Source organism: Rana temporaria, chromosome 8, assembly GCF_905171775.1.
Source record: "Rana temporaria chromosome 8, aRanTem1.1, whole genome shotgun sequence".
Classification (NCBI taxonomy): Eukaryota; Metazoa; Chordata; class Amphibia; order Anura; family Ranidae; genus Rana; species Rana temporaria.
This window is the reverse complement of record NC_053496.1, coordinates 118847814-118865152: the sequence shown is the minus strand read 5'-3', so window position 1 is coordinate 118865152 and position 17339 is coordinate 118847814. Positions and strand designations below refer to the sequence as shown.

At 41.9% G+C, this 17339-nt stretch overlaps 1 protein-coding gene across 6 annotated transcripts in view; it reads right to left on the bottom strand.

Annotated features, from left to right (window-relative positions):
• LOC120909016 (L-threonine ammonia-lyase-like) overlaps positions 1 to 17339 on the bottom strand; it is an 80676-nt gene that overhangs the window by 41999 nt on the left and 21338 nt on the right. For all 6 annotated transcript variants that reach the window (XM_040320592.1, XM_040320595.1, XM_040320591.1 and 3 more), the window contains 5 exons: positions 12253 to 12589; positions 10046 to 10162; positions 5479 to 5720; positions 3280 to 3445; positions 2166 to 2262 (listed from right to left, as the gene is read on the bottom strand). In XM_040320592.1, coding sequence (XP_040176526.1) covers positions 2166 to 2262; positions 3280 to 3445; positions 5479 to 5720; positions 10046 to 10162; positions 12253 to 12589 — 959 coding nt within the window. The remainder of the gene's footprint in view (positions 1 to 2165; positions 2263 to 3279; positions 3446 to 5478; positions 5721 to 10045; positions 10163 to 12252; positions 12590 to 17339) is intronic.

Sequence of the window (17339 nt, the reverse complement as noted above, 5' to 3'; positions counted from 1 at the left end):
AAGTCTTAACACAAACTTGTCCACCCGTGGGTTTCAGTTTCACACAGCAGAGCCAGTAACAGAAAATGCACCACCTACTCTCACTTCAGCAGTACCTCTGCTCTTTGCACTGGTCACCCAGACAATGGGTTCTTCAGGCTCATTTAGCCTTTTTACACAGTATCTCGCTGTACTGTCCCACTCCTAGCATTTGTAAAGGGTCTCCCAGTACCCCGGCTTCTCCCACTCAAGACTTACAAATCCCTCTCCTGGACTCTCTGGTGTCCTCAGCTCTCTCAGTCCTCTGCCGACCTGCTTAACTGTCCCGACTTTCCCAGTTCTGCGGGTAAGAGTCTCTCCCACCCAGAATCTTGTCTTCCCAGTAGGTCACCTCTCGTGGCTGGCGCACACCTCTATCTTCACACACTGACTGTGTTTCTGAATGGAAGCAACTGCATTAGTTCTGATCAGGCTTATATAGACCCCGCACACCTGTCTACTCACCCAGGCTGCAGGTGTCTCGCAAAGTCTGGACACAGGATTGAAGGTTCCTTCCCACCCAACAAATTTTAGAACCTTCACATTTCAGGCACAGATTGAGGATTACCAAACCCAGAGAAAAAAACTTAAAACAGAGCTTTTTCCACTTCCAATACACATACTGGAGCTTCTCAAACGGAACATTTGGGAATCCTTTGTCATCTCTATTACAATTTACTAAACTCATACCATGCTAAGGACTTGCACTGTCAGTGTGAAGAAACTCAAGTTGCTTGTACAGTGTCCTGACCTCAACCCTATTTAAACATCTTAAGGGTGAGTTTCAACATCAGTATCTGACCTCAAAAATGCTCTTTTGGCTAAAAAGGTACAAAGTTCCACCGAAACACTGCATCATCTGTTTGAATGTCTTCCCAGAAGAGGTCAGACTTTTGTAGCTTCAAAAGAAGGGGCAACTCAATATTGAGAGCCGGTTCACACTGGGGCGACTCGTCAGGCGACACAGCCGCCTGACAAGTCGCATCCCATTCTAGTGAATAGAACCGTTCTAATAGGAGCGACGCAAGTCGCTCCGACTTAGAAAAAGGTTCTTGTATGACTTCGGGGGCTACTCGGGGCGATTTGCATTGACTTCTATACAGAAGTCATTTTGCAAGTCGCCTTAGAAGTCGTCTTTAGGTCGCCTGGCCGAGTTGCCCCCGAAGTCATGCCGCCCCTGTGTGAACCGGCTCTTATGGTGATTGTTTTGGAATTGGAAATCCACCAAGCTCGTATAGGGGTGTATGCAAACATTAAGCCAAAGAGTATATGTATTACTGCAGTTTTTCATCATGGTGAGTTGATTATTAATACTCCACCTAGAGAATAATATCCCACCCAGGTACCACCTCTTTTTTTAAAAGGAAGGCACTTTTTTTTCTACCCATGTTATTACAGCCAGTGTTCAATCAAATAACTGACCGTTTTAATAAACCAATCCATGTTATACACTTCACCCACATTTTTAATTTATACCATGTTAATCTTGTTCTTTATAGCTTGATCATAGAATATTTATTGAAATTCTACGCAAGTGAAGAAAGGCAAAACACGAAGGTGAATCGTAGAAATTAATCAAAATTCAGTTATCATTTGTCTGAATTTTGGAAATTCCGACAAGAAAAGTTCGATGTGAGCTTTTGGTCGGAAATTCCAACCGTGTGTACGATCCATCGGATTTTTTCTGTCGGTATTTCCACCCAAAAAAATTTGAGAGCTGGTTCTCAAATTTTCCGACGGGAAAAGTTCTTGTCGGAAATTTCGATCGTCTGTATGCGATTCCGACGCGCAAAAAAATACGCCTGTTTAGAATCAACGCATGCTTGGAATCATTGAACTTAATTTTTCTCGGGTCGTTGTAGTGTTGTACGTCACCGCGCTCTTGACAGACTGAATTTGGTATGACCGTGTGTATGCAACACAAGCTTGAGCCAAAATTCAGTCGGAAAAAAATCCACTGTTTTCTTATCGGAATTTCCGATCGTGTGTACACGGCATAAGACTGATCTGAAAAAATAGGGAAAGAATCTGCAGTTTTCCTTCTTGTACTGTCACCGAGTTCCCCTTTTATTAAACTAGCTAGAGACTGTAGTATATACAGTAAGTGCCAATTACAGAGCATATAAACAGTACAACATAAATCTTACCTCCATACAAAGGATGAGTAAGATAGTCATGCTCAGTCAAGCTGCGTCCAGCTTTTAATGCCTGTTGTACTATAGGGAACTTCTCACTTTCCACACCCTGAAAATACAAGACATTCATTTTGGCGTTAAGGTTAGGTGGATGTAGCAGTCTAGCTTATCTAACCCCTTACACAAAGTGTGACCTAGCAACAAATATTCTCAATATTATAGGATAATTCCACTGTGAATAGATTCTAGATTGGCAGTCTGGTGACCCAACTCATTGTTTTACTTCCTTGGTCTCTTGGGAATTCTGGCAGTAATATCTCAGTTCCACTTACCTCTACCTAGATTTTGCTGTTACAAGGGTTTTTTACTCTCCCTGTTAGTTTTTGGAGGATACAGGAAAAAAATAGAGGCCCCTGCCTCTACAGTTGGGTTCAAGATAGCTGGAAACTACACAATGGAGTATTAACTTTGCCAAATCTAGCAGTTTTAGGTTGCGTATACGGTATACCTGTTTAACTTCCATATTTGTTCTCATTAGTCCCAAAAGCTTTTTCACTACCCTTCTAAAAAAACTTCTTTCAGTAGTAAAAAAATGCACTGTAATATCCATTACCAGAACAGAATGATCAAGGTTATACATTTTTTTTCCTTCAGGGCCACTGCTGGCTTACATGTTTTCGAAGAAATACCTTCTTCCTCAGAGCCTGGCTCTGAGGAAGAAGGTATTCCTTCGAAACATGTAGGCCAGCAGTGGTCCTGAAGCCCTCTCGTTCACCATCTGGAGACTGTCGTACCTAGATTGACTGCCACTATTTGGAGGTTTTTACAAAACAAATTATCTTCACATATTTTTGAGTAGTTTTTAATCAGTTTTTACAAATAAATTTACTAAAGGATAATGCACAAGACTGGTGCGCCCTCTTTTCTATATTCCCTCTCTTGATTGCTAGGATACCCCTATCCTGGAGGGCAGCAAGGCCTGAGGAATTATCCTTTGAACATTCCATAACCCAGACATCACGCTCATGCGCAAGACTATTTGTTTGCTGCTATACATTATTTTGTTAGGAGCATGCATTTAAGTGTTTAGGTACTTCCAAGTTAAAAGTGCATTAACATAACTTACAATGACTGTGATTTTTGGATTCAGGTGTTTTAGGGCAGCTGCTGATCCGGCCAGTAACCCACAATGTCCACCTGCTGGAAAAATGACTGCATCCAAACTGGGCACTTGTTCATATATCTCCAGCCCAACCGTTCCCAAGCCAGCGAGATATCCAGCACTGTCTTCTCTATTCAACAAAATAATAGTGTATCAGATCGGAAAAAGTATTAGATACAGAACAGGCAGTAGTCAAGTAAATAAAAGAGTTTGATGAATAGTTATGTTAATGAAAAGAAAAGAAGATCTTCTTCCTGCTATGGTTGTACATTTTCAAATAATGAATGGGGACACCAAAACCAAAAACATTTTGTTTGGAATATGGCTTTAATAGAGTGTATAAGGTCTAGAATTTCTGCCTAGGCACCCTCACTTCCAAGAATCACTGGGACTAGAAGTAAGCAAAACTAATCTTCGGAATGCAGACAATAAAATTAAGCAAGTATAGGTCCATATTTTATTTAAAATAAATACAGTAATTTTAAATACTAGATTTGTCCCATTTGGTATTGAAAATTAGAGAAATGCTCCCCATTTAGGACACAGACAATAAAAACACAGGGCCAGATTCACAAAAGAGATACGGCGGCGTATCTCCTGATACGCCGTCGTATCTCTGTGATCCGCCCGTCCTAACTATGCGGCTGATTCATAGAATCAGTTACGCATAGCTAGCCCTAAGATCCCACAGGTGTAATTGAATTACACTGTCGGATCTTAAGGATGTAATTCTAGGCCGGCCGCTAGGTGGCGAGGCCATTGCGGTCGGCGTAGAATATGCAAATGACTAGTTACGGCCATTTTCCAAACGTCCGCGCTGCCCGTCGATCAAACTTAACGTCGTTTCCGTCGAGTTACGCCGCGTAAAATTAGGGCTGAGCCCTAGTTGTTCTAAGCCATGTTAAGTATGGCCGTCGTTCCCGCGTCGAAATGTAAAAAAGCACGTCGTTTGCGTAAGTCGTCCATGAATGGCGCTGGACGCCATTTACGTTAACGTCTAAACAAATGACGTCCGTGCGACGTCATTTAGCGTAATGCACGTCGGGTAATTTACCCGACGGAGCATGCGCAGTACGTTCGGCGCGGGAACGCGCCTAATTTAAATGGTGCCCGCCCCATTTGAATTGGGCGGGCTTGCGCCGAGCGCATTTACGTTACACCGTCGCAAGTTTACAGGTAAGAGTTTTGAGAATCAGGCACTTACGCTGTAAACCTGCGGCGGTGTAACGTAAATGGGATACGTTACGCCGCCGTGGAGTAACGTAATTCTATGTGAATCTGGCCCACAGGCCCAGATTCACAAAGGAGATACGACGGAGTATCTCAGATACTCCGTCGTATCTCTCAGAGTATCTATGCGACTGATTTATAGAATCAGTTACGCATAGATATCCCTAAGATCCGACAGGTGCAATAGTTTTACACTGTCGGATCTTAGGATGCAGTACCGCGGCCCCTGCTGGGGGGAGTTCGCGTCGTAAACCAGCGTCGGGTATGCAAATTAGGAGTTACGGCAAACCACAACGGTTTTTCGCGTTCGCTACGTCGCCGCTAGTCTAGTTTCCCGTCGCAAAGTTAGTCGTCGTTTTGGGTGCCTTAACTTTAGTCAGCAAACGTATTGCTGTCTAAAGTATGGCCGTCGTTCCCGCGTCGAAATTTAAAATTTCACATCCGGGAATACGGAAGTACACTACGCACGTCGCCGATCGCAAAAATGACGTCAGTTCGCGCAAAGCACGGCGGGAGTTACGAAACGGAGCATGCGCAGTAGGTCCGGCGTGCACCTAATTTTAATTGTACCCGCCCATTCGATTTGGACTGCCTTGCGCCGGACGTATTTACGATACACCGCCGCAAGTTTCCAGGTAAGTACTTTGTGGATCGGGCACTAAAACTGAAAACTTGCGGCGGTGTAACGTAAACGGCTTACGTTACACGGGCGCAATTGTACCTGAATCTGGCCCACAGTTCTTAACCTTTCCACCTCTATCAAAGCAAAATTAAAAAATAAAAAAAGTTTTGGTAGACTTTTAGGCATGGGAAAATCAAACACATTTGTTAAACTCAGTTACTTTCTGCTGTTGTCTCCTCTGTTCCTATTCGATTTCCGTGCTAAAAACACCTTTTATAGAACATTAATAACTATCTGAAATTCAGACATACTCTTCAATATACAGGTATCCATTTTCTTGTGCCAGTCTCCTGGCATGGCTCTGGGCATCTCTCGCTGTGGGTCCAAAAAGGATAACCATGGCCCCATAATCCCGACATATTCTGACCCGGTTTGGAGATGTTCCAGCTGACATGATAACAAACACTGGGATTTGTAGTTGTGCTGCATGGAAAGCTACTGCCATGGCAAAATTACTGTCTGTAGCTACAATGACGCCTTTTCTTTGCTGATCCTGTGGACGAAAGGAAAGGGAAAACAGATCACTGCAAAGTTAGTAATAAATTGTACATGATTGTAAAAGAAAATGGAAGACTTGACCTAAAAACATGATATAACAAAAGTCCATTACCATTTAAATGACTTGTAAGCCAAAAAAATGGTTTATATTTTGTGCAGCGTGAAAACAAAATCCCCAGACCACAATGTGCTGAAGTACTGTATTTTGTAATCTTTTTCATAAAAAAATATAGGCATTATCTCAGAAATGCTACATATTTTAGAAAATATACAAATCCCCATATGCCCAATAAATACCAGAAGTGGTACTGCACGAAAAGCGGTCTATATAAAAGAAAAACAAAACAATGTTATTGTTGCTTATACTGTATAATGTACACAAGGCCACATTTACCATTGGGTATGCTAGTTCTTTGCCTATAGGTGAAAGATGTAAAGGGGTATTTTTTTTAGATAGTTATTGGGTTATTTCACTGTATAAGTAGAAAAACAGTTACACTATAGCTTATTTATACATTGTCACAATCCTAGGTTGAATGCATAAAAATAAAAAAAAGGAAATGTTGACCCTAGCATGGAGGTGTTACTTAAAGGGGTTGTAAAAGGTATATATATATATATATATATATATATATATATATATATATATATATATATATATATATATATATATATATATATATATATATATATATATATATATATATATATATATATATATATATATATATATATATATATATATATATATATATATATATATATATATATATATATAATTTTTTTTTATTTAAATAACAAACATGTCATACTTACCTCTACTGTGCACTTCGTTTTGCACGGAGTGGCCTCGATCCTGGTCTTCTTGGGTCCCTTGGCGGCTGTCTCGGCTCCTCCCCACAAGAGCTAACCCCCTTCTTGGGAAGCACTCTCCCAAGGGGATTAGCTTGCGGGCGCGCTCCCATGATACAGCCAGCGGCTATAGCCTCCGACTGTATCACTAGGCCCCGCCCCCGGCACGCTGCGTCATTGATTTGATTGACAGCAGCGGGAGCAATGGCTGCGCTGCTATCAATCTCCAATGATGAGTTGCCTCAAGCTGGGGGAAACCATCGCGGGAACAAGCCCACAGAGTTTCGTGGCTGGGGACTGGGGAGCCTGAGAGTGCAAGGTGTTTTTTCACCTGAATGAAATTCAGGTGAAAAAACACAAAGCTTTACAACCTCTTTAAGGCATCAAGAATGGTGTTTCTATAGATACCAGTGATGAAAAACCAGCCCTGACCGCAGTTTTGACATGTTTTGGCACTCTGCCCAAATAAACATGCTTAAAAGTATAACTCCATCCCTTAGAAAAAGCGAAAAAATAAAACACCCAGCACATTTAAAAACAAAGGAAAGCAACCTTTGCTGCCTTAGGTTCTTTAAAAGATTGGATGATTCCCAGTGTCATTCATCCCACTTTACCTGAGTGCAAACTATCATGTAAACACACCTCATGAGGGTGCATCATAATTTTGACCTGGGCTCACAGTAGCTGCACTACTTAGGACCACCTACTGCCAGAGAAGAGGCAAATAGAAAAATGACCATGTACATCGTGTGGACAACTGTAAAAAAGGGTATTATTCAAAATGTTTTAAAAAATACATGTGGTTGTAGGCAGGGCTTATGTTAGATACCTTGTTTGGGGGGAATCACTCACACAGAGAATGTGATGCACTGAGGTATTTTATGTAAATCTTGAGCAGGCTTCTTAGTACAACAGATTAACCAGTGGTTGGCACTTGATACAACAGTACAGTGAATAATCAGCCTCAGCATATGTCAAAACGTGTTACCGGAGGATGGCTTCAGCTGCAGAGGGTAGTGTTCCTTGGCAGAATAGCGGAGAAGTGATTTCAGCAAACTGCACTAGCTACACGCTACTGGACCAGCCACCGGAGTGAAAGCACTGATAAAGAAGCCTTCCTTCAGCATTCCCTGCATTCCCTGCTTGACTAGAACCTTTCTCTATGATGAACACTCTCCCTCACAAGAGGGTTCCTGTCCAACCACTCGCAAACAGCACACCAATATTACGTGAGTCCCCCAATTTAAAAGGTTTCTTCACCCAAGATGGCCACCAAGTCTCCCGAGAGTGTCCAATCTGACAACTTCTCCTCTCGAGGTACTGCATGGGCTTTCCAAGGGGAAAATTGGACCCCATTCTTCCCATGCAATTATGGCACAAGGGTAAGAGTAACAAGAGTAACTAGACCAGCCTACCTGCTGATAGACTCTGTGGTTAAGTGCACTGCCAACACTAGAGCTGGCTTTAGGTTTACTCTATAGTCAGTTTCAATCACTAGTTTTTTTTTTCTGTAAATAATTTCAGGGGTGATTATAAAGTAAGCAATAGTAACATATTCCAATCAATATACAGTATGGGCCAGATTCTGAAAGGACTTACGACGGCGCAGCGCCATGTACACCGTCGTAAGTCCTAATCCGACCCATCGTATCTATGCGCCTGATTCTTAGAATCAGTTACGCATAGATATCCATTAGATCCGACAGGCGCAAGTCTCTTACGCTGTCGGATCTTAACTGCATTTTTTTTTGACCGCTAGGTGGCGCTTCCGTCGAATTCCGCGTCGAGTATGCAAATTAGCTAGATACGCGAATTCCCGAACGTACGCGCGGCCGACGCAGTAAAGTTACGAAGTTTACGTTAGGCTTTTCCCAGCGTATAGTTGCCCCTGCTATATGAGGCATAAGTGCGGCGTACCAATGTTAAGTATGGCCGTCGTTCCCGCGTCAAAATTTGACAAAGTTACGTCGTTTGCGTAAGTCGTCCGTGAATGGGGCTTGTGTCCTTGCGGCGTACTATGGAGCAATGCACACTGGGAAATTCCACGGACGGCGAATGCGCCGTTCCGCAAAAACGTTAATTACGTCGGGTCACAGTAGTTTTACATAAAACACGTCCCCCTGATCCAAATTTGAATTAGGCGGGCTTACGCCGGCCGATTTACGCTACGCCCCTGCAACTTACGGAGCAAGTGCTTTGAGAATACAGCACTTGCCCGTCTAAGTTGCGGAGGCGTAACGTAAATCGGATACGTTACGCCCGGGCAAAGATACGCCGCTGACTGAGAATCTGGCCCAGAATATATATATATATATATATTATATATTATATATATATATATATGTAGAGGAAGTCATGGAATGCTATCATTTCAGTGCAAGTTGTTTTAAAATCTTGGCTTTCAATATAAGTACACTTTTAAAAGAAGTCCTTAAGGTTTAATGTTTTAATATAAAAAAGCGGGTATTTTATAAAGGTAAAAAGCACTCCGCTAACAATTAGTAAGTTATATTTTTAGGAGCTAGTTCATAATGTTTAGTGCACTTGCTCCCTTCTTCCTGTACATTCATAAATTATAATACCGAAATACTACCCTGTTCACCCAAGATTCTTATGATGTGACCTGCCTGTCTTCAGATCTGTACACACACTTGTACGCCATGGCTCACGTGGAAGCTTATCCACAGTCTACCAAGCTGACAGATGAGCTTCCACTGAAGGGAATATAGCCTTGGACAGGTACTAATCTACAGAATTTTGAAGATTTTGGTCATAGTAGTTAGGTTAAAGGGGTTGTAAAGGTACAATTTTTTTCCCTAAATAGCTTCCTTTACCTTAGTGCAGTCCTCCTTCACTTACCTCATCCTTCGATTTTGCTTTTAAATTTCCTTATTTTTTCTGAGAAATCCTCACTTTCTGTTCTTCTGGACTACAGGAGAGTCAGGACGCCCACCAACACACAGCTCCTTTCTCTATCTACAACGTAGAGAGCGTCCTGACTCTCCTGTAGTCCAAGGGAGGGGGCGAGCACGACACTCCACACCAGGGAGAAAGCCTTGCATTACTGTGTGGAGTTACAGACAGAAGAACAGGAAGTGAGGATTTCTCAGAAGAAATAAGGACATTTAAAAGCAAAATGGAAGGATGAGGTAAGTGAAGGAGGACTGCACTAAGGTAAAGGAAGCTATTTAGTGAAAAAAAAAAAAAACTTTAAGCTTTCTCTTCCAAAAGGTACAGGATGTCCTTTGGTCAGTATGACCATAGCGCAGATGGAACTTTTCTTCCATATCTTTTGCCACTACTAGAAATCATTTGACAGCTAGACATAATATAGGGTGGACAAAGAAAATTGCCCCAACCTGCACACAACCTAAACTTCAACCTTGCTGTATGAAAGGAAAACTGCAGAACTGCAAAGCCCTTATCTTAAGCTCATTTTATTTATTTGGACATTTGTGATTCTCTTACCTCCTGAAGGGATGTGAGCAGGTACAACACTCCCCTCTCCTTGACCGAGCCTGTGTATTGCAAATATTCCTTCTTCAGATAAATATCCACCCCATACTGCTTTGAAATCCTTGAATACTAAAAAAACAACAACAAAAGAAAAAAACAGAACTGTGATATCATATTAAATAATTATGGGAAATATCTTAATTACTCAAATATATGAATACTTGGAAAATAGAGTATTTCAGAATTATTTAATACCCGATAGATAAATATTATGCTAGTTCATACCAAAATGAAATATACTTATCTAATTTCTACAAAATATAAATTGTTTTACAATCTTGGGACGAAAACATTCAAAATGTGACAAATGCACCTGTAGCCCCCTCTAGTTAGGTGGGTGCTAGAGTGAGGATTTTTGCTGGATCAGTAGGTAAATTTAGGCAGGCCTAGCTGGTTGCTAGGCCTATTTGTTTTCATTCTGGACTGGGAGTACTTCAGGGTAGCAGCTGGCGACTCATAGGCCGCATCACTTGACTGTCACCTCCGTATTCCTTCTAGAAAGTGCTAGAAGGAGAGGAGGGGGAAGAGAGGCGGGGCTGCCTGCTGTATCTTAAGGAGCCTTGACCAATCCCCGACTTGGATTGGCAGGGGGAAGGCCTCCTTAAATACCTGGGGTCAGCCCAGCTGAGTAGGAGTTGTTGGGTGGAAGAGCTAGAGTAAGAGAGTGTGGAGGCTGTCGGGGCCCACGGGAGCTGCCCAGTCTGGGGGGTGACCCTGGGCTGGTGCATCCAGGAGTAAAGAGATCCTGGAAGGAGAGGCATATGAGAGCAAGTAGAGGTCAGCGGGAGAGAACACTTCTAATAGTCTGCAGGGAGGACTACTGATCATAGCCGGGAGGGCTGGTGAGTGAGAACAGTTGGGAGGACTGGGAGGCACACCTGAGAGAAATGGGAGATTGCAGTTAAGATGGGTGCAGAACCAGAAGAGGACTGTGAGAAGGGCAGTGGAGAGAGGTCATTGCAGACAGGCCTGAAGAGAGCTATCTGGGAGTGGTTTGTGGTTTGTGGTTTTGTTTTGAATAGTGTTGGGTACTGTTAAAACACTTTTCAGCTTTATTTTTTGGTGTCCAATTGATGAGATTTGTCTTAATTTCCATTCCCAGAAACATGACAGTAAGGGAGACGAAATCTCTCCGAAGTGAGAGGAAATTCCTTCATAGACATCACTAGAACAGGTGTCCTTATTGAAAGATTTCCCCTTTTAAATTTTACATTATCAACAAGACAAATGGAAAGTGTGAACCTCTACTGTACATCAATAAAATCCTTTGTTTTAAAGAGGGACTTCAGTCCCCTAATATCATTGGCCACTGGAGCCATAACTGACCTTACTTTATACAGTAAACACTTATGGGGAACTGTGTCAAATTCTTTTGCAAAATCCAGATACACCACAACTACAGGCCTTCCTTTATCTAGATGGCAACTCACCTCTCCATAGAAGGTTAATAGATTGGTTTGGCAAGAACAATTCTTCATGAATCCATGCTGATTACTGCTAATGATACCGTTCTCATTAGTAAAATCATGTATATAGTCCATTGTGTCATTTATGCCATAATAGAAATATATAACTAAACATGCAGCCAGACAGCCACCAATGGCAATGGCCAATTTAGACACTGAAATATTTCGTTTTGTAATTTCGTTTTCGTCCGAAAAATAATTTTATTTAGTTACTCCTGAAATTCGTTTTTATTTATTTTGTTTTTCGTTTAAAAAATGCATTCGTCCGAAAATCCAAATTAAGGTCGAATCTGTCATTAAAGGCTTATGGTGTCTGTTGAATGTTCGAAAAAAAATTGACTCTTCATGTCTCTCTATGTCGAATCTTCATGTGACTCTATGTTGAATCTTCATGTCTCTATAATGTCTAATCTTTTCTCTTTATGTAGAATAATATTAGACTAATAGAGTTAAGGTTAGGCACATTCGACCGCAACAAAAACGAAAATAAAGCATTTGTTTATGTCGGATCTTTCGGTTTTCGTTTTCTGTGCTTTCGTTATCGTTTGTTAAAACGATAACGAAAATACCTGAAATTCGGACGAAAATGCATTCGGATGAAAACGAATGCACATGTCTAATGGCCATAACACAGCTCATTAGCACACAATTTGTTTTAACCATATGGTATCATGCTACTAGCGGATGTCATACCATGCAAGGGGTTTTCAGAACGCCACTTTGGATTTTGAAGGCCGCTGCACTGATGTCCTCAAATCTCATGAATTCGTTCTTTGGTCGCACACTGGACTTCCTCACTTTTGGAAGCACTGGCTCAGTGTCCCTTTTCAGTGCTTCCTCTGTGTTTCCAGCTACTTTCTTCTCCCATGTGGTCAGGTCTCCATTGAGGTATTCTTCTTCCACAAAGTCCTTCAGTCTCTCAGGGTGGATGGGTGGTCCGTTTTGGTCACATGGAGCAGGACCATTTTTAAGATGCTGACCTTTATCTTTCTGTGAGATACTGTGCCTTTTGCCCGTGCCCTCATCATTTCTGGATAAAAAAAAGAAAAATAAATATTTATATACAGTATATAAAATATTTTACAGGACCCTTATGGTTAGAACCCCTACCTAAAATGTGTACCTGCAAACTAACCACAGCTCTTACTAACTTGTTAAGCTTTAGATAAAACAAGGTATTATGATTTCCAAGTGGTGAGTAAGAAATTTTGTGAGGAATCTTCCACCAGCGGTTATACACACACCCACTGCCTCTTACAGTGAATTTTGTACCACCCAATAAAGTGGTCACTTGCGTGTTTTACAAATCACGGTTACTACACGGTACATAATCAGAAGTTTTTTGTACGTTCTGAAATCATATTGTATTGCTTTGTAGTATTAAAACCCATCACCAGGTAAAGATTTCTCACTGCCAGTACTTATTAAAAAATTAAATCCTTATAAAGCTGTTTTTATACTCTAAATCTGCCTTCAGCGTCCCTCACAGGCATTTTTGGAAGGGATGATCAGTGGATCCAGCACTGTAGACTGTGCCCTTTCTGACCGGTCAACTCTTCATGACGTTGGGAATTGATGTGGGCACTGAAAGTAGGACCCTTACTCTTCTGCCTGGAGTTCAGCTTTTATCTGCACACCCACTAAACTGAAATAATAAATATGTTTAATTATTAACATGTCAGGTGTTGGTCTACATTATTTTATTAAAGTTCTAATAGAAGAAGATATCATTTATGATTTGTAGACTATACTATACTCACAGGAAGCCCATAGAATCGTTGAAGAACCTCATCAGAAGCCACAGATCACTACCCTACCCTATGTGATCCTAGACAGACAAATGATAGAATCACTTTTCATGTCTGGAAGGATCTCTAATGCCTTCCTTTTTCTCTGTCCTGCGTTGCAAATATACAGATGGCAAGCAGATACTGTAGCGGTGTGAATATAAACAAATCAGTGTTCACATTGGCCTTGGTCTGTGATGACAGCACTTAGAAAATGGAGAAGAAAAAATAGGAGTAAAAGTTGTTTGAACTTGGAGCCAACACGTTTTGAAAGTGCATTTATCCTTTTGTTAGTAGGGTATTAGTATGGCACACCAATGTAAAGAAAGAAATGCAAAATAAATCTTGTTAGCTCACACATACCGTATATACTCGAGTATAAGCAGAGTTTTTCAGCACATTTTTTTGTGTGCTGAAAATGCCCCCCTCGGCTTTTACTCGAGTCAACTTTTTGCACCTGATCTCCCGGATTTTGGGGACACAGTGAGGCATGCACATTGACACAGTTAGGCAAAGTGAGGCACAGTGAGGCATGCAGATGGACACCCTAGGCTTATATTAGAGCCAATACGTTTTCCCAGTTTTTGTGGTAAAATTAGGTGCATCGGCTTATATTCAAGTATATACGGTATATACTGAAGGAGATTTACAGGCAAGACACCGATTTTTGTAATAAATAAGTCTAAGGCCCCGTACACACGAGAGAATCGATCCGCTGGAATTGATCCGCGGACCGGTTCCAGCGGATAGATCCCCTGGTGTGTACGATCCAGCGGATCTGTTTCCGCGGATTTTTGGCCCCGGGGATGGATTTCCAGCGGATCAAAATTTCTTGACATGCTAAGAAATCGATCCGCTGGAATCCAGTCCAACGGATTGATCCGCTGGTCTGTACAGACTCACCGGATCAATCCATCCGAATCCATCCCCCGCATGCGTCGTAATGATTCGACGCATGCGTGGAAGTCCATATATCACAGCGTCGCGCACGTCGCCGCGTCATCATCGCGTCGCGCACGTCGCCGCGTCATCATCGCGGCGACGGCACGACACGTCACCGCGGACGGAATTCCGCGGGGATTTTGATCTCATGATTAGTACAACCATGAGATCAAAATCCGCCAGAGGATTTATCCGCGGAAACGGTCCCCCGAACCGTTTCCGCGGATAAATCCTCTCGTGTGTACCCGGCCTTACAAACATATCTTTTGTCAGTGCTTGGATGCACTTTATTTTATGATGGTACCAATTAAAGCGGAACTTCACTCTCTCAATCAACATTGATTATTTTTAATTCTCTTGCTGTTAGCATTAGTAAAGAGATCGGAAGGTATATTAAAGCGGGGGTTCACCCTAAAACACCAATAGACCGTTACATCCAGCATACTGCTGACAACTACAGTATGCTGGATTTTTTTTTTTGTACCGCTGTACTTAAGGTCTTATGGTTTTTTTTCACGGGGCTTCCGGGTTCTTGATCCCCCGGGGAGTAGGCGTTCCTAAGACGAGGCTTAGATGATTGACGTTCGGGTAAAGCGCGTCATCGCCTTCCGAAAATATCCGAGGGGGACTCTGCACTTTACGGCGCCTGCGCAGTCAGCTCTACACAGCAGGCGCAGGCGCCGTATAGCGCCGTAAAGAGCCGTGTCCCCGTCGGATATTTTCGGAAGGCGATGACGCGCTTTACCCGCACGTCAATCGTCTCCTGGGAGGATCAACACTCACTCCCAGGAGACATTGCGCAGAGCTCCCCGTCGGGGAAAAGGAGCGACACTCCCACTCCCCGCAAGGAAGAAGACCCGGAAGTGCGGCTGAAGGCAGGTAAGTGTACACATTTAAAGAAAAATGACAACGCTACAAGCCTTTATCAAGGCTGGAGATAGGTTAGCTAAAAAGTTAATTTTGAGGGTGAACCCTCGCTTTAATTTCACTTGTTTTAAACTTTGTTTTTCATTTCTTTGGCTACTTCCTGCTTTCCATGCCTAGGCAAATGATGTCATACATCCCAGGAGCCTTTAAGATGGGAGGAACAGTTTTCTCAGCTAAGCACACCCTCCTGCCTACATGCCTGAGCTAAGGGCAGATGGATTCCAGGAAGTAAATGCTACATGAATCATCTGCCCTTACTCAAGATGATCACGGCTAGAAATGCTAGGGGGGGGGGCGTATTTCAAAGTGATGTCTCAGCAAAATATAGCACGGAGACATGGATGGATGGGACAGTCGACTAAGTTAAAAAAAAATTGAGAACCTACAACCATAAGATTGCCTAATCCAGATGAAATTAGTCACATTGGGAAACTGTCATCCTGCATCTATGAGAAGTTAAGTTCCAGCAGGGTCTACTTTTAATGCATGGAATTCTGTATATGTAGAGATTCATGTTAATGGGGTCCAGCACATAGACAGTGCAATCTGAGAAAAATAAGACCCACCTAAATAAAAAAATGAAAAAGGGACACATGGACATCTGGAGCTCTCATTCAATATGCAGAACTAGCATAGGCGTGCGCACAGGGTGTGCCAGGTGTGCCTGGGCACACCCTAATCACCCTGTGTGGTGCACATTGTACCGAAAAATACTACATTAAACTGGCACTAACGCACAGAAAAATACAGCATTAAACGGCACATAACACACCAAAATATACTACTTTAAACATGCACTAATGCACAGAAATATGCTGCATTAAACGTGCAGTAACACACTGGAATATAGTGTGTTAAACATGCAGTAATGCACAGAAATATACTCCCAATATTTCACCAAAGCTCCCTAATGGGGCTCCTAAAAAAAAACAAAAAAAAAAACCTACTGACACCGTCCTCTGCCCTACTGACACTGTCCACCGCTCTGCTGACACCATCAGTATACTGTATATACACATGCAAATATGTTTGAGCTTTGGGGTGCACACCCTAATGCAATAGGCTGCGCACACCTATGAGAACTAGCAGGTGGGCATAAGCTGCTATTACGTAAATGTACTGATGATTTTTGTCTTTTACTAAATTTCCCTTAAATCAACTTAGTAGATAAATGCACTGTCCAGTTTTTCATGCAGCTGTTACCATGTTTAGAAGATAATTAGATTACATTCAATATGAAAACTGATAGCATAACCAGATACTGAGGCAGCACTCGGTGAAGGAACAAACCTGGAAATAGGGAAAAGACTGAAATCCAATATTTAGCAATCTGATCCTATTTCCATGACAGAAATCTGTAGAGCACAGCATGGGTTGGTAACCCCTTTGCATGATTTTCGTGCCTGTATCCCATTACATTAATTTTTGTGTCATTTCGGCTGAGCTTACATACAGTTGACTTAGGACTTACTATTTCACACACCATTGTATTCTTGAGAAAAAAAACACAAAAATAAAAACAAAGACCTTGCGGGAATGAATAAAAAGCTTAGAAAATTTAAATTTAAAAGTTGATTGGCTGCACTCAAGTTGATACAAAATTTTTTGCGCTTTTTTTGGACTCCCCTCATCTCCTTTTTAAAAATCCTTGCCAAAAATATATGTGATACAACTACGCAACTGAATTCTTAAATAATTATAAACCTCAATGTAATCTTATGCAACCATCTGCTTCTGATCTGATTCAGCCAAGATAATCTGATTTTCACTTTTACAAGAAAAAATTGCAATGTTGTGCTGTAATATATCTTAAACCGGCCATAGATGGAGCGATTTTCTTTTCCAGCCGAGCTTCCTGAGGACGATATATATTTTGCGAAACGCGTAGAGGCTGCTGACATCTACGGAACCACGCACTGATCGTGAGATAGGCGTAGGGGGAACGGCTTTTGTCCTTTACATGTTTTGCATACATGGCTGGAGAAGCTTGGTGCCTGCATACGGGCACAACTAAATGTGAGTGCAATACCTACTTTTATTTAAAAAAAAACAATAAATCTTTTTATATACTACACCATGAGGGGCACTCTTTCTCTGTGAGCCTTTGTAGGAAAATAAGAGACC